General features: G+C 40.3%; 1 protein-coding gene across 1 annotated transcript in view; it reads left to right on the plus strand.

The window, feature by feature from the left end:
- The first annotated feature begins 927 nt into the window (after positions 1–927).
- Positions 928–18,857, plus strand: part of TMEM65 (transmembrane protein 65) — a 48,459-nt gene continuing 30,529 nt past the window's right edge. The window contains exon 1 of the mRNA XM_068983661.1: positions 928–1,228. Within this exon, the coding sequence (XP_068839762.1) occupies positions 928–1,228 (301 nt within the window). The remainder of the gene's footprint in view (positions 1,229–18,857) is intronic.

An 18,857-nucleotide genomic window follows, 5' to 3' on the forward strand; every position in this document is an offset into this window, starting at 1 on the left:
AGCAAGGCGCTGTGGTGAGGCCTGTGCCAAGCGAAGGGGGCCACACGCTGGACCATCATTCAGAACCAGCCTCAGATTCAGGTATGACGCTAGGGCGGGACGGGTGGCAGTCGCACTACCCAGCCCAGCGAGGGGCTCAAGCATCTTCCGTACCCCTCAGTCTGGACTCAAACGTGGCAGAGGTCAGGGCCGGCAGCCACGGCCCTCTTCCTACACCTTCAAGCACCGGAGGGCGGGAGGACCCGCGTGCACGCGCCTCACGCGGGAGCGCGCGCGCGCCCGCCCGCGAGCCCGCCCGCGAGCCCGCGCACTGCGCCTGCGCAGCTCCGCCCCTTGCCCGCCCCTTGCCCGCCCCTTTCCTTCGCCCCGCCCTGTTACCCCCTACCCTGCCGCTAGGGGTAGTGGCGGCGGCTGGGGCCCCAGAGCGCGGCTCCTTTGAGGCAGACTTGAGGCGTGAGGACGAGCGCCGGCCAGAGGCTGGGAAAACCGGCGATAAGGGAGGGCGGTGCCGGAGAAGGGCGGCGCGTGGCTGACTCATCCCTCTGGAAGATAAGACTGACAGACGCAAACCCTTGCCGAACCCGCCCGCCCGCCCGCGCTGCTCCGGGTCGGCTGGGAGGCGCCCGCCCGCGCCGCCCGCCCGCCCGCCAGCCAGTCTTCTCCTGGAGCGCTCTCCCGGCCCGGCCGCCTCAGAGAAAGTTTTCGTCGTCGGGAGGGACCGGAGGCGCCGCGGGCCTTCGGGGAAGGGAAGGAGGACGCAAGAGGAGGCTCCAGCCGCGCGGGCCAGGGAGCGCATGGTGGCCGGCGCCTCGGTCGCCTGTCAGGAGGACATTGGGGCGGGGTCGGGCTGAGGCCAGCTCCTTTCCCGCGGCCTCGTCAGAAATCGCCCTCCCGGACTGCCGCGGGGTCCCCGCTCCTCAGCCCGCCATGTCCCGGCTGCTGCCGCTGCTGAGGAGCTGGACCGCGCGCAGCCTGAGGCCGGGCCCGGCCGCCGCCGCCGCCGCCGCCGCGCCCCGTCCGCCCTCCTGGTGCTGCTGCGGGCGGGGGCTGCTCGCGCTCGCGGCCCCGGGAGGCCCCCGGGCGCTGGGCACCCACCCCAAGAAGGAGCCCATGGAGGCGCTGAACACGGCTCAGGGCGCGCGCGACTTCATCTACAGCCTGCACTCCAGCGAGAGGAGCTGCCTGCTCAAGGAGCTGCACCGCTTCGAATCGATCGCCATCGCCCAAGGTAAGGGGGACCCGAGGGGGGCGATCCGGGGGGCCCGGCGCCCTCCTTTCCCCCGCCCGCCCCTCGGCCTGGGCCCCTGGCCGCCGCTCCCTTCGCCTTCCTGGCCTCGCGCCTGGGACGTCAGAGGAGGGGAACTTTCCGCCTCCTGAGTGTCCCCGGGGCAGGTAGGACAGGCGCGGATCGTGCCAGGCAGCCGGGGCCAACGCTTGGCTGGTTCCTCCCCAGCCTCAGAATCGGAGCTTCAGCCCCAGTTACCAACCGACGAGAATCTGATTTTGTTTAGATTTGCCGTGTTCACTCTCCCCCGCCCCCCACACCCCCCAGTCGTCCTGTCCCCTAGGCTCGTGCTGCTTCTGGGAACGTGCAGCCGTGCAGGTGGCTAAGCCGACAGGCAGGAGGAAACTTTGTTGAATGGTTATCAAAAGATGTGTGGGTCCGAAAGAAGGGATGTTTCTTCTTAAGGCAGAGATACTCTCAGCTGCCTGTTTGTACACCCCTCCAGTTGGATTCATTTGAACAGCCGAAGGAAACATTTTCCTGGGAAATGGAAAGAGTGGAGTAGACCAGCAATAGCACATACAGACTGGCAAGTCAGTCCATCATAGGTTTGGTGCTACCCAAGTTAAACTCCCCTTTCTGTTGTTTCCTCAGAGGATGAAAGAATGCAGTAGATAGGAAGGTTTTTTTTTTTTCTGGAAATCTGTGACTCTACAATAAAAAGCAGACTTCTGCTCAAAAATAATCTGGAATGGTGAAAACCAAGCTATTTTTAAGCTAACATGTTAAAAGAGGATATTTTTAAAACTAGTGCAGAATGCTGGTAGGTCAGAATTTGAGTCCAACTGAAAAAGCTAAAAAGTCAGAAAACCAGAAGAGGTGAAAGGGACCAGTGATCAATCATTCATTCTTAAAATACCTTTGCCAATTAAATACCCTGATACAAACAAAATACATTGCTGCTGTTTTATATTACATTCTGGTGTGTTTGAAAGTTGTGGTTTTTTTCCCCTTAGTTTACACCTCTCCTCCTTCAGGGTTGGTAGGTAAATAAACATTTCATAGATTCCTTACGTTAAGAGCCCATTTATTTGGAAAAAGACGTTTCATTTGCCAGAGGCACTTGAAAGTGCTTCATTGATCTGTGGATAGGAATGGAGGAAAGAATTATGTACCTCATAAGCATGATTTTTCTATACTACTTTTTCAGAAACTTTTTATTAGTTGGGCCTTTTAACTGCTTTCTTTTCCTCAGTTCAGGGAATTGTGGAACAATTTATGGTATTGGATCATTCCAGACATTGTCTACTCACAGTGCTTCCATACGAAAAATGTAACATCCCAATCAATTCGATTACTCAATATGTAATCATGATATTATATGAAGTCATAATCAGATATTAGCATATTTGTAAGCTATATGTGCACTCAGTGTGTAGTTTTAAAATAATAATTTCCAAAAATGTGACCATTGGAAAAAACTATAAAGACATCCATGCCAGAGCATTAGTTTTGGGAATCTTTCTCCGTGGATAAGACTGTTTGAACTCACATTTGGCCTTTTTAAAGTAATTTCTTAGAAATTCTGCATTAACATTGTTTCAAGATTGGAGGGCCTTCTTAATATGATTTTATAACAGTTCATAAAAAGCATGTTCTGTGATACACATGGATAAATTTTACCTTGTATCTTATTGTTTTAGCACATGCCAATAGTATTGTGGTAGGAATGCTACATTTTCCAGTGAAGGTAATGCTTTAAAATTTAACATGGTTTTAAATACTGGAAGGGACCTATAAATTTCAGTCAATGGAGATCAGTTAGTGCCAAACTTAATAATATATAAGTTACATGAGAGAGAAGTTGGTAATTTAAATTGTGTTTGTTCAAGATAAACAAGCAAGGATATAGGAAACAATGTAGTAGCCAATGCTTATTTGACTTATAAGCTAAGCAATTGTAAAGTTTAAGTCAACTAATTTTACCAATGTTGATGACTAAATTAGTGCCCTTTGACTCATGTGACATTTATTGATGATGATGCTTTAATTTTTAGTACAGAATTAATTCTGATACAGTTTTCGATACCAGTCAGTGCATATAGTTTTGAGGGAGATAACTGGAATCAAAACTAGTAAATTACCCTATTCATTAACCATTTAAGGTAAAGAGATTTCTTATGTCAAGAATGCATACAGCTCAGTCTATTGCTGAAATAAAATTTTTCCCCAGACGAATGAAAAATTGTCATGTTTTTCTTCTATTGTTGCTTTTTGAGTGTTTTTAAATACTCAACCTGTGTATTAAATGTGTGTGTACTAACTGCACTTTCTAATGAAATAAATCATTAAAAGAGCTGTTTCTTATAATAGGAAATCTTATATGTTTTTGGAAAGCATGTGCTTGGATGATCTAATGTAATGTTTTGGATGTGGTGTGGAAACATGACAGGAAAACATCTATGCTTTGAAATGGAAGTGGGTCTACTGCTGAAATATGTCACATTGGCCCTTATCTTTCTTATGTGTTTATCAGTAGGCATTTGATATAGTCTGTGGCAAGATAAAGCCTTATAATCAATTTGTATAGATAAAGCAAACTTTGTGGGATGTCTTGTTATTGTTAAGTAAGATATTGTGATTTTTAAATTACAAATTGATTTCCTCCTAAGTTTTTCTAAAGTAGATGTTCAACCCACTGTCTTTCTTCCAGAAAGAGTCCGTATTCTCCTGACAGTACATTGTTGTGCTGATATTATTACTATTGCTTTTTAATTTTAGCTGAGCTTTTTAAAACAAATTTGTTTTCAAATTTCTGCAACTACTATTTCTATTTGTAATTATTTCTAGACATTTAAAATATCAATTTGGTTTTTCAGTGAGCAGATTCATTGTATTAGTTATACATTCAGTTCAGTTCAGTTCAGTTCAGTCGCTCGCTCAGTAGTGTCCGACTCTTTGTGACCCCATGAATTGCAGCAAACCAGGCCTCCCTGTCCATCACCAACTCCCTGAGTTCACTCAAACTCATGTCCATCGAGTCGGTGATGCCATCCAGCCATCTCATCCTCTGTCGTCCCCTTCTCCTTCTGCCCCCAATCCCTCCCAGCATCAGAGTCTTTTCCAGTGAGTCAACTCTTCGCATGAGGTGGCCAAAGTATTGGAGTTTCAGCTTTAGCATCATTCCTTCCAAAGAACACCCAGGGTTGATCTCCTTTAGAATGGACTGGTTGGATCTCCTTGCAGTCCAAGGGACTCTCAAGAGTCTTCTCCAACACCATAGTTCAAAAGCATCAATTCTTCGGCACTCAGCTTTCTTCACAGTCCAACTCTCACATCTATACATGATTACTGGAAAAACCATAGCCTTGACTAGACGGACCTTAGTTGGCAAAGTAATGTCTCTGCTTTTGAATATGCTATCTAGGTTGGTCATAACTGTCCTTCCAAGGAATAAGCATCTTTTAATTTCATGGCTGCAATCACCTCTGCAGGGATTTTGGAGCCCAGAAAAATAAAGTCTGACACTGTTTCCACTGTTTCCCCATCTATTTGCTGTGAAGTGATGGGACCAGATGCCATGATCTTCGTTTTCTGAATGTTGATTTTAAGCCAACTTTTTCACTCTCCCCTTTCACTTTCATCAAGAGGCTTTTTAGTTCCTCTTCACTTTCTGCCATAAGGGTGGTGTCATCTGCATATCTGAGGTTATTGATATTTCTCCCGGCAATCTTGATTCCAGCTTGTGCTTCTTCAGCCATGTTTTTCATGATGTATTTTGCATATAAGTTAACTAAGCAAGGTGACAGTATACAGCCTTGACATACTCCTTTTCCTATTTGGAACCAGTCTGTTGTTCCATGTCCTGGAATGCAAAAGTAGGAAGTCAAGAAACACCTGGAGTAACAGGCAAATTTGGCCTTGGAATACGAAAAGAAGCAAGGCAAAGGCTAATAGAGTTTTGCCAAGAGAACTGCACTGGTCATAGCAAACACTCTCTTCCAACAACACAAGAGAAGACTCTACACATGGACGTCACCAGATGGTAAATACCGAAATCAGATTGATTATATTCTTTGCAGCCAAAGATGGAGAAGCTCTATACAGTCAGCAAAAACAAGACCAGGAGCCAACCGTGGGTCAGATCATGAACTCCTTAGACTTAAATTGAAGAAAATAGGGAAAACCACTAGATCATTCAGGTATGACCTAAATCAAATCTCTTATGATTATACAGTGGAAGTGAGAAATAGATTTAAGGGACTAGATCATGGAATGAGGTTGGTGACATTGTACAGGAGACAGGGATCAAGACCATCCCCATGGAAAAGAAATTCAAAAAAGCAAAATGGCTGTCTGGGGAGGCCTTACAAATAGCTGTGAAAAGAAGAGAAGTGAAAAGCAAAGGAGAAAAGGAAAGATATAAGCATCTGAATGCAGAGTTCCAAAGAATAGCAAGAAGAGATAAGAAAGCCTTCTTCAGCAATCAATGCAAAGAAATAGAGGAAAACAACAGAATGGGAAAGACTAGATGTCTCTTCAAGAAAATTAGAGATACCAAGGGAACATTTCATGCAAAGATGGGCTTGATAAAGAACAGAAATGGTATGGACCTAACAGAAGCAGAAGATATTAAGAAGAGGTGGCAAGAATACATGGAAGAACTGTACAAAAAAGAGCTTCACGACCAAGGTAATCACGATGGTGTGATCACTCACCTAGAGCCAGACATCTTGGAATGTGAAGTCAAGTGGGCCTTAGAAAGCATCACTATGAACAAAGCTAGTGGAGGTGATGGAATTCCAGTGGAGCTATTTCAAATCCTGAAAGATGATGCTGTGAAAGTGCTGCACTCAATATGCCAGCAAATTTGGAAGACTCAGCAGTGGCCACAGGACTGGAAAAGGTCAGTTTTCATTCCAATTCCAAAGAAAGGCAATGCTAAAGAATGCTGAAACTACCGCACAATTGCACTCATCTCACATGCTAGTAAAGTAATGCTCAAAATTCACCAAGTCAGACTTCAGCAATACATGAACCGTGAACTTCCTGATGTTCGGGCTGGTTTTAGAAAAAGCAGAGGAACCAGAGATCAAATTGTCACCATCTGCTGGATCGTGGAAAAAGCAAGAGAGTTCCAGAAAAACATCTACTTCTGCTTTTTTGAGTATGCCAAAGCCTTTGACTGTGTGGATCACAATAAACTGTGGAAAATTCTGAAAGAGATGGGAATACCAGACCACTTGACCTGCCTCTTGAGAAACCTATATTCAAGGTCAGGAAGCAACAGTTAGAACTGGACATGGAACAACAGACTGGTTCCAAATAGGAAAAGGAGTACGTCAAGTTATACATAGCTATACAACAAATTGCCTCAAAGCATAGTGACTTAAAACAAATATGTATTTTCTCATGGTTTCTGAGGATTAGGAGTCCTGAGGCAGCTTAGGGAGTTATTTTTAGCTCAGGGTCTCTCATCAAGTGTTAATCAAGCTTTCAGCTGGGGCTGCATCATCTGAAGTTTGTACTGGGGCTGGAAGAACCAGTTCCAAGAACACTCACTCACATAGCTGTTGGCTAGAAGTCTCAATTCCTTGCCGTGTGGATCCCCACAGTGCTGTCTGATTGTTTCAAGACATGGCAGCTAGCTTCTTCCAGAATGAGTGATTAGAGACCTAAGCTGGAAGCCACAGTATTTCATAACCCAGTCTTAGAAGAGCTAGTCCATCCTTTTTTGCCCTAGTTGTACACTATGGGAGATACTATATAGGATGTGAATACCAGGAGGTGGAAATAATTGGGGTCATCTTGGAGGCTACCTTGAATGCTTATTAACTTGTTGTAATTAATGATCGTTGGAGAATTACACAGAAAAGTAAGAGCTGGCTTTTGGGGAGGCATAAAGAAAGACATGATTTGAAAAAAGGAGCTTCTTAGAAAATATTTTTTTTAAATGCATACTTATGTTATTTTAAAAATGAGATTCTTTATATATATATGCAAATAAATGGCAACCCACTCCAGTACTCTTGCCTGGAGAATCCCATGGAGGGAGGAGCCTGGTAGGCTGCTAGTCCATGGGGTTGCAAAGAGTTGGACAGGACTGAGTGACTTCACTTACAAAGGATGTTTTGAGGGGAACAGGGCAGTTTTTTTTTTATTCAATCTTAGATCCTAATCAGCTTGCATTTTTTTGTTTCTCTGTATAAGTGGTAATTGTATATGTTTAAAAAATTTTTTTAACCATTTATCTGCATTCATATAGATATCCCGTATAATTCTAAAGTTAATCTTGTAGTTCCCCACCTTTGTGATTGTTTACTTAAGGTATAATAAGGAGTTTTGTTTTGAGAACTTGCCATATAGCATACTTGGAATACATAAAAACAAAAATGACTTTTTCCTGGAGTTCAAATCCACTAGGGATCTTGGACTCTTAACAAGAGTATTCTGATTTTTGTCAACCCTTTGTATAGGATTATATAAGAAAGTAGCAAAGCTGTTAAGCTGTTAGCCTCTGGGATAAATTGAAGATAATCTTGGCTTTTGCTGAGAGAGAATAGGAAAGAGGGCAAGAAAACATTTCATACTCCAGTTTAACATTTGCAAGTAAAGATATTTCAGTGCCTTAGTGAAACAGTAAAAGAAAATAATAACTGGACCTCCAAGAGGAGAACAGATGAGGATATGAAATGTGGACTGAATCAGGAGGAGTGAGTCATCTCTAATAAGCTGGGAACTTCTATATATTGGCCCTGGATAAGTAAATGAAGCTTTGTTATGATCAGTTATTTTTCCAATATGGAAAGAGCCTGATTATGGCAGTATATCCCAACAGCCTTAATTATGAATAGTTTTAAGAGTTAATGAGCATATTGGAGTAGCCCTATAACTAGGGATTCTGCCTAGAAAACAGATAACATAAATAGAATTTTTTTCCCTTCCATTATAAAATGGATATATTCTATTAACAATCTTTAATCATCATTTAACATGTAACTTGAGCTCTAGAGTTATTTGTGACATAAAACAGTGGCCATTGTGTTATAGCTCATGGTTTTATGGATCAGGAATATAGGCAGGGCTTAGCTGGGTGATTTGTCCCTTTCATGTAGTATCTGTGGGGGTCATGTAGTAAACAGCTGGCAGATGAGCTAGTTACAGGATCCAAGATGGCTTCACTCACTTGTCTGGTACTTTGTTGGACATGACTGGGAGTTTGGGCTCAAATGGAACTACTGACCAGTGTAGATGCATTTGATTTCACCAGCATGACAGTCTTAAAATGAATCAGTACTCCCAGAGAAAATGTTCCAAGAGAGCTGAGTAGAAGTGGTAAGACTTTGTATCAGTTTCCTATTGCTGCTGTAACAAATTACCACAAATATAGTGGCTTCAGTTCAGTTCAGTCACTCAGTCCTGTCTGACTCTTTGCGACCCCATGAATCGCAGCACGCCAGGCCTCCCTGTCCATCACCACCTCCTGGAGTTCACTCAGACTCACATCCATCCAGTCAGTGATGCCATCCAGCCATCTCATCCTCTGTCGTCCCCTTCTCCTCCTACCCCCAATCCCTCCCAGCATCAGAGTCTTTTCCAATGAGTCAACTCTTCGCATGAGGTGGCCAAAGTACTAGAGTTTCAGCTTTAGCATCATTCCCTCCAAAGAAACCCCAGAATTGATCTCCTTCAGAATGGACTGGTTGGATCTCCTTGCAGTCCAAGGGACTCTCAGGAGTCTTCTCCAACACCACAGTTCAAAAGCATCAATTCTTCGGCACTCAGCTTTCTTCACAGTCCAACTCTCACATCCTTACATGACCACAGGAAAAACCATAGCCTTGACTAGATGGGCCTTAGTTGGCAAAGTAATGTCTCTGCTTTTGAATATGCTGTCTAGGTTGGTCATAACTTTTCTTCCAAGGAGTAAGCATCTTTTAATTTCATGGCTGCAGTCACCATCTGCTTAAAACAACACGAATTCATTCGTTAGAGTTCCGGAAGTCTGAAGGCCAAAATTAGACTCAAGGGGCTAAAATAAAAGTGTTACCAAGGTTCTGTCCTTCTCCAGGCCCTAGTGGAGAACCTGGTCCTCGTTTCTTCCAGGTTTTGGCATGTGCTCGTTCCTGCTCACGTTAATCTCTGCTTCAGCTGTCACATCACTGACCTTTTTACCTTTCTCTTATAAGGGCCCTTGGGATTACATTTAGAACTGACCTGGATTATTCAGGATAATCTTTCTCTCTCAAAATCCTTAATTTAGTCACATCTGCAAACTCTGCTGTGAACACAGGTAGAAGGATTAGAATGTGGACATATGGTGAGGGGGCAGTAGTATTCAGCCTACCACAGATTTATGACCTAGCCTTGGAAGTCCCCAAATGTCATTTCTGCTGCGTGCTATTGATCAAGCAAATTGCTAAGGCCAGTGTAGATTGAAGGGAAAGAAAATTAGAAGGAGATATTCTGTGTAGTAACCATAACTGATAACTGTAGTTTGTTCCTTTTTCTCAGTATGTGTAAAAATTAATCATTTCTGTTAGAAATTTTATATCGTATCGTTCTTCATTAATGTACACCAGTAACATATTGAATTTTTGTTTAAGACTTTTCAACATTCTGAGTGCCAGTGTAGTGACAGTGATTCCTTTGTTATGTATTAATATATTGATTTATATATATACATACATATATATATATATATATATATGTATAGGACCTTTCCTCTATATCAGGATTTCTCAACTTTGGCAATATTGACATTTTGGATTGAATAATTCTTTGTTGTGGGGGTTGTCCTTTACATAGGATATTTAGCAGCATCCCTGTCTTCTAGGCACTAGATGCCAATAGCCCCCTCCCACCCTCCTCACCCCAAGTTTTGTGAACCGAAAATGTCTCTAGATATTGCCAGCTGTCCCTGGAGGAGACATTGAATGGGAGGAAGGGGAGGAATTTAGTAAAATAAAACCAGTCTGATCAGCGGCCGTTGCTTCATATGAAATGCTATAGTTCATATAAATATATAAAAAGAAAAGACGATTTCTTCTTCACTCTTTGTCCCTGTCTCTCTCCTTTTCCTATCATCCATTGATACTTACTATTTTCAGTATATGCTCTGCTTCTAGCTCATTTCCTTCATTTTACATTTATTTTTCTCTGGATAAGGACATAAGAGTAATTCCTCACCTCTCTATCAAACTCTTTGGGGCTTCCCAGGTGGATCAGTGGTAAAGAATCTGCCTGCAAGGCAGGAGACTCAAGAGATGTGGGTTTGATCCCTAGGTTGGGAAGATCCCCTGGAATAGGGAATGGCAACCCACTCCAGTATTCTTGCCTGGAAATTCCTAGACAGAGGAGCCTGGTGGGCTACAGTACATGGAGTTACAAAGAGTCAGGCACGACTGAGTGACTGAGCACATGTTCACTATCAGACTCTTCACCTCATTATCATAAGTGAACTTTGCAATAACTGTTTTCCTTGATTGTGATGTCCTTTCACTTCTAAGTTCTTAACTAAATTCTAAAAGTTAGACACTTAGAAAATAGGACTTCAGATAAGTCAAACACTGCTATTGTTGAATTCACCAGTAATTTGGTGGTGGTCCTCTCAGTAGTGACTATTTGCTTACTTTTTATAGTAATTGTGACAAGTAAATTTTTATAAACAAATTTGTAGATAGGAAAATCGAAAGAATATAAAGTCCGCAGTGTTATAGGGTCATCCAAAGGGTCAGGCAGAACTAACGATAATGGATGACCTTGAAAGTTAGGGATGATCTGTTATTGAACCACTATTAACAATGACTGTTTTAGTTTTTCTAAAAATAATAATGAGTTTGCATAACTATACTCTTCTTTTCTGGTTTTCTTTGGCATGTGAGAGTATAAAGCTAACTGGAACAAATAGGGGCTAAATTCCTGAGTGCAGAGTTTATTAGCATTTTGCTAGTCAGCTGAATTAATTAGTAAAACTCTAGCCTTGTCCTTGATTCATAGGTTTATGTCTGCTCTAAGTTAATGAAAAAAACCACATAAAAGCAAGTAGTTACTTGTTAAAATATAATAAAGTAGTTACCTGAAACCATCTGGTAAATGAGAGACTCTTCTACACAAAGGACTTTGCAGGTAGCAAAATGCCATTTTTCTTAACCTCTGAAATACTTACTTTGACTATTTTTGATGGCAACATATCTGAATATACTGCATTTTTCTCTGCCTTAGTAAAGTGTGTTGAGCACAGTTTTGCTTCTACCAGATGTTGTAGTTTTGTTTACTGTACAATGATTTTCTTTGGGGCTACTTACTTCTATTTGTAGATGCACTAGTCATCACATTCAGTGCCTCCAGAACACTGTGCTATTTCAGTTGGCACGCTTTTCAGACTGTGTCATAGTGCTGGTGAAAGGTGTTGGATTTATTGTGCCGCTCCCCAACCTATCTCCAGTGCCCTCAGACTGTGCTACTCTATTCTCATTCATCCCTTGTGGTTGTGGTAAACTTTTCTGCTGTGTAAGGAGGACTGCTTCTTGGCATCTGTTACGGTTTCTAATGTCTGCTTTTTGTCACTCTTCCATGGTGTTTTCTTCTTATTCTTATTTTTCTTTCATTTTCTCTCTCTCTCTTCACCCTTAGGTTTTTCAGTAGAGTTTAATCTTTTTTTTTTTTTTTTAATTTATATTTTGCTTGAAGGAGAAATGCTTCACCAACCTGAATCAGCCACAGGTATACCATATGTTCCTTCCCTCTTGAACCTCCCTCCAGCCTCCCTCCCCATCCCACCCCTCTAGCTCGGTTTGAGTTCCCTTAGTCATACAGCAAATTACCATTGGCTATTTTACACATCGTAATGTAAGTTTCCATGTTACTCTCTCCATCCATCCTGCCCTCTCCTTCCCTACCCCTTATATCCACAGTCTGTTCTCTATGTCTGTGTTTCCATTGCTGCCCTGCAAATAATTTCATCAGTAGCATCTTTCTAAATTCCATATATATATGTTAATGTACATTATTTGTTTTTCTCCTTCTAACTTACCTCACTCTATAGAAATCTTGATAGACATTTCAGTGACACAGACCACTGCTTTCTCTGTCTTTCCAGCTAGCCCATTGTGCCTATCACATTGATACTGATCTTTGACTCTTCAGATCTCACACTGAAGAGCTCATATTTGTGCTAACATTACGATTATGGCCGTTCAAAGGATTGTTGTAAATATCTAAAAGGTACTTAGTTGAAGTTAGAATGGTGTTCTTTACTTGGCTTAATTTAGATTTTCTGTCTTCTTTCTGAGTCTTAGTATAGAGTATTTAGGGCATTAGGTTATTAAAACATTTGTGGTTTTAAAAATAGCATGATATTTTTGTAATATAGCTTCTGAATTTCTGTTGTATAATGGTTATTATATTTTATAGTAGACATCCCACTGCTCCCCTATTGCTGCTGCTGACACTAGTTTCATTACATTACTTAGCAGTTACTGAATATTTGCTATAGATATACTGAGCTAATTAAGTGGGTTTTCATGTAATTATTCTGTTTACTTCTCTTGGAGAGAGAATGAATCATCTCCATTCTCTGGATTAAGATGCTGAGGCTGAGGAGCTTGCCCAAGATCCTTAAACCTGTGTGGCAGAGTAGAGTAAGTAGAGTAAGTTTTTAGCTTAGCTTTGTTTGACTCTAAAATCCCTGTTTTTATTATTGCACCTTTTTAGATATTCACAGGGCTTTCCTGGTGGGTAGAGAATCTTCCTGCAATGCAAGAGACCTGGTTTTGATCCCTTGGTTGGGAAGATCCCCTGGAGAAGGAAATGGCAACCCACTCCAGTATTTTTGCCTGGGAAATCCCACGGACAGAGGAACCTGGCAGACAACAGTCCATGGTGTCACAAAGGAGTTGGACATGACTTAAGGACTAAATAACAATGACAACAGATACTCATATCTCGGATTTTTAACATGCTGGAAAAAAGGTAACAACTCAAATGCTCGATAAAAGTTACCTGTGCTGGTAACATAACTTAGTCTACCTTTTATATGTTTACATAATATATACATTCAATACGAAAGTGAATATGGCATTGTTAGTTTTAAAATAAGGGAAATCAAAGCAAAGTCAATGTGCAAAAAGTTTGTAAATTGTGGGAGAATTTTGAAAAAGTCAAAAAACTAATATCTGGGACTTCTAACTGTCTTAATAGATCTCTTAACTTTCTAACTTTTACTGTAATTTTCCTTTAGATTTTTGAATGAGCTTTTAAAAAACATACCTAGCATACTGTTCAAAGAAAACCTTCCTAAACTTTGAAAATTTATTTATGTAACAAATATTTGTTAATCTACCATATCATAAACATGGTACTGGATATTGTGGGTGCATCAGAGAATTAATTCAGGAAAATATTCTCATGAAACTTAACATTTTTGAGAGTGGAAAGATATGAGAAATAAAGTAAATAATGAAATAATTACAGATAGTGTGTGGTATTAGAAGTATAAACAGAAGGGCCTTTACTTACAGGTGATCTAGGAAGGCTTTTGTTTAAGTAATATTTAAGATGAAAATAAAGGATTGAGAAGAAGCCATTCATTCAGACATAATGGAAGAGCATTCTCAGAAGGAAAAGCAAGTGTCAAGGAAGGGACTTGGCGTGTTATAGAAATTGAAAGAAGGCAAATATGAGTGGAACTTCATGAACAAAGGGTATGGGATAAGATGTTGGTAGGCAGAAGCCAGATTAGTCAGGACCTTTCTGGGTAAACCATATGAAGGCCATTTAAACAGGAATGGAGTAATGGTATTTAAAGAGCCCTCTGGCTGCTAGGGTAGCAGAGTCAGACACAACTGAGTGAGCACACTGGCTGCTACAAGTTGGAGAGTGCAGTGCACAAGCTTGCAGACCACTTAGGAAGCTGTTACAGTGGTCTAGGCTAGCAATATTGGTGGCTGAGACTAGGAGGCCATGGAAATAAAGAGGAAGAGATAGGTTCCAAGTAGACTTTTGAGAGTGATCTGATGGGACTTGCTGATGGGAAGGAAATTAAGAGAAAGGAAATAGTAAGTGATGACTTAGGTTTCTGAACTATAGTGACTGAATAAAACATATTATTTACTGCAAGGGAGAAGACTGGGGAAAGAATAGATCTGAAGTTTTAGATACCTCTGTGAATATAAATGGAGATGTCAAGGGAGTAGGTGTGTGTGTGTGTGTATGTATTTATATGCTTAAATCTAGAGCTCATTGAAGTTTAGGCTGAAGATGTAAGTGTAGGTGTCAACAGTTGTGTATAGATGGAGAAGATCCAGGGTAGAACTCTGAAAAACAATGATGTTTATTGGAAGGGAAGACGAAGATCAAGAAACATACATACACCTGTGGCCAATTCATGTTGCTATATGGCAGAAGCCAACACAATATTATAAAGCAGTTATCCTCTAATTAAAAATAAAGAAATTAAAAAGAATGAAAACTAGAGCGAGACTGAGAAATGTCTACAAAGTTAGGAAAAATAACAAGAATAGTGTATTCCAGAAGCTAAGTGAAGAAGAGAGCATTTCAAGAAAGAGGGGATGATCTGATGCTTTAGATAGTTCAAGTAAGAGGAAGACTGGTGAGAGGGGTGGGTGCTGGGGGTATAGAAGGTTTATTGGATATAATAACTCGAAAGAGAGTGATGTATTTGTCGGTTTTGTAAGAATTATGTGAGGAGAAGCTGGATTTTAGTTGACTACGGAGGCAGTACCAATAAAGAAGAATTCAGCTCTTTAAAGGGAACTTTGGACGTGGAGGGCAGGGGGTGTTGGGCAGTATTATGAGTAGTACTGAGGTTATCTCTTTCACCATCAGTCAGGAGTCTGAAAGTAATTTAAACATATGGTACTAGTTTACTCTTTTTTTACAGAGTCCTGTGTAAAATTCTAGTTTATCAGAGAAAAATCTAAGCATGGGTAAGCAAATTACACCTCTTTTTAGCAGCATGGTGTAGAAAATATGCAGACCATTTAGCAAGTAATGTCTTTTCATTTCCTTTGGTAGGAAGCTTAGAGAAATCAGGAAGATGATTTGAAACTCCACTTTCAAATTAAATTACCAAAGGACTAGGGGAAACATTTCTTTTCTTGAAATGTGGGACTTGGAGTGCTAAAACTGAATTAGTCTGAGGCAAAACCTACCCTAAGAGTGACAGTATTTTTGCCCTTTTCATAGATTAAGGCTTTGATGCATAGGAGAGATTGAAAAAGGGATTCAGATAGTTTCCTGTCCCTTCTGCAGCTTTTCCTTTCCTCTAGATCTGAACCACTGGACACTTTCTTAGGGCTCCCTCTGTTATCATTTGTGTCTGGTGAGATTTCTAGTGAAAGAACCTGCAGGAAGGTGCAGACCCCCACAGAGTATTCGAACTGAATCCTTCACACTGACTCACTGATCATCAGCCTGCCTTCACCTGTTCTCTTAATATTCTAGCCATCTTTTTCTTATGGTGTCCGGTTGCATCTGTCTCAGATAAACATGTGCTGACATCTCCTTTGTCCTTGCAGGGGCCTCTTTTGATTTAGGCCCAGCTATTTGTTTTTGTGACTTGAGTTCCCTTAAAGCTTAAAAATAAATCATAAATTTGAGTTTAGTTTGATGTTATTTCTCTGTAAGGGTGGGAGCAGTGCTCTTTGTAGCTCTCTGTATTCCACAGTGAAAACTAGAACCTGTTTCACGAAGTTTAATGTACATATAAAATCACCTGGGAATCTTATTGAAATACAAATGCTGTTTCAATAGATATGGGTTTGAACCTGAGTTCTGTGTTTCTGACAATTCTGTGTTTCTATGTTTCCCAGTGGTTCAGTGCTACAGGTCCAGGGGGGCAATATTTTCTGTAACAGTATAGCAAGTGTTTTGTTTTTAAGGTGAGAAAGAGTTGAGGTCATGTAGATAAACTCAGGCATACTTGCATTTTGAAAGGAAACAGGCAAACAGGTGTGAGAACAATAATGTAAGATGTGGCATATTTTGTGAGCTTGCAAAATTTTATGTTTGTGTGTGAGAAAGACCTTATGGTTTCAAAAACATTATAACATTTTTAATACTCAAAAGGGTTTGTTAAGGACATTACAGAAAGTGTGCATTGTTAACACTGATTTATAGTCATGCAGTGATCACTGAGTGATAAATGCTGTATAATAGATTTATTCCTTGTTGCTCATCTCTTTTTCTTTTGCATTATTACCTTGAATATGCTGTTCATTGGTTAGTCTCATTTCTTTGGTAAACCATGCCCTCTGTCATACGTTTTTCTTCTGCTTTTCATCAGCCTGTTCTTTCTATATTTTCCCCACTCAATTTTATATTGCTTTTTTCTTTTCTTTTTCAATTTTATATTACTTTTATTAAAACAACCTTAAGTTTCTAGAAAAGTTTCACATATAGTACAGTATAAGCTTTTTTTTTTTCTTTTAATTCTTTCCCCCAAATCATTTGGGATAAATTGCTGACATGATACCCTGTCATCCCAGGCACAGGGTAGATTACTTGGGAAGCAGTCTCTGAGACAAAGCTTAACACACAAGGAGTTTATTGGGAGTGCTGTCTAAAATCCTCACCAGGAGGATACTTCAGTACTTTAATATCATGAGCTACTTTATGATATTAAAAATATGAAAGATAAAATGTAAGCTCTTTCAGACTTAGAAAAGAGTATGACAATTCCCCAAGGCATAGGAAAGATACTTGTTCCATACTGTAAGTTACAGGATGAGACAGAGTGCTAGACTATTGAAGCAACTTTTGATCATTTAACTTTTTTTTTTACAAAGAATAAAGCACTTTTTTTTTAAAGGTCCTTGTTAGTTATTCATGAAGAAAGAGACAAAACCAAATTGAAGTACTGCTACAACATAACTGGTCGATAATCCTCAAAGTATAATCCTCACCAGAGCCTTGAGTGAGGCAACTTTCTTCAGCTGAGGCAGTCCCCTCACAAGACTGTCACTGAGGAGTGTCTCTCGGGAAGACTTCAGGCAGCTAGGGATTGACTGCATCACAGTGCCTACTACAGCTGGCTTATATTTCCTACAAACAAGAACATTGTCCTATATAAGCCATAATATAACATGGATAGATTCCTTCCCTCTTATACTCTGGTGTCATTCCAGTTTTCACCAGTTGCCCCATTGATATTCCCTTACATCAAAAAGATCCAGTCTAGAACCATGCATTGCACTTAGATTTCCCTCTATTTGAAACAGTTTCTCAGTCTTTCCCTTGGCCTTCATTACATTGATACTTTTGGGGATTATAGTCTAGTTATGTTGTAGCAGTACTTCAATTTGGTTTTGTGTCTTTCCTCATGAATACCTTCCAGTTAAGCATCTTAGGCAAGAATATCACAGAAGTAATTTTATGTTCTTTTTTCCATCCTGTCAGTTGCTCATGATTTTTATTTATTCCTGATGATATTAACCACTTCTTGGTTAACCATATCCTTTGAACACTGGACTAAGTAGTATCAGTCTGATTTATCCACTGTAGAGTTTCTATTTCCCTTTTGTGATAAGTATTTTGTGGGGAGGTACTTTGAGTCTATGAAATACCCCATTCCTCATCAACTATTAAAGTTATGAATTCATATCAATATATGTTCATAAATTCATATTCTGTTTAATGGGTTACAGTTCATTACTTTCATTTTTGACCTTCCAACTGTCCCATGCTTCACATTAAAAAAAAAAGATAATCAAAAGAGAATTGACCAAAAAAAGGGTGAAAAGTGGTAATGCTGATGTGATATTTTAATCAAATGTAAATGAGGTTATAGAAGAAATAGCTGACATTGGGAATATTCATACTGCTGTTGAATTCCTGCCATTTGAGAGACTCCAGATACTCAGCCAGAAGAGTTAAGAGAAGGCAAACTTACGAACGTAAATGAGGAAAGTGAGAAGGTTGTGGTGAAAGGATGAAGACTTAGGGAGGAAGTGATTCTGGTAAAATTTTCACATTCAAGAAACTCTCTGAGCTATTTCATAATATTAAAAATATGAAAGGTAAAATGTAAGCAATTTCAGACTTAAAAAGGAATGTGGCAGTTCGCCAAGGCATAGGAAAGTTGCTTGTTCCATATTGTAAGTTATACAATGAGAAAGTGCTAGCACTATTGAAGCAACTTTTGATAATTTAATTATTTTACAAAGAATAAAGCACTTTTTTATAAGGTCTTTGTTAGTTGTTCATTTTATATATAGCAGTGTGTACCTGTCACTTCCAAACCCTAACTATCCCTTCCTACCACCCTTCCTTGCTGGTTCCCATAAGTTCTTTCTCTAAATCTGTGAGTACCAAGAATAAAACACTATACTGTAATTCTCAGTGTGTCTAATATTTTCAGTTACAAATATTTTAGTCAATCATTTTACTGTTTAAAAACTTTCCCTTTATAACTACCAGTAAGAGAATTTTTTAATGTTTTGAAAAGAAATTTAAAAATCACAGAACAATGGTGATTTTCTTCATCAGTTACTAAGATTGCTCTGCCACTTACATTGTCATTTTTATGTCCCCACAATATTGTATGAAGTGAAGACTGCCCATATACTAGCATGTTTCACTTCAAAATTTCATATACATTTAAAGTTTTATA

This window comes from Capricornis sumatraensis, chromosome 11, assembly GCF_032405125.1.
Source record: "Capricornis sumatraensis isolate serow.1 chromosome 11, serow.2, whole genome shotgun sequence".
NCBI lineage: Eukaryota > Metazoa > Chordata > Mammalia > Artiodactyla > Bovidae > Capricornis > Capricornis sumatraensis.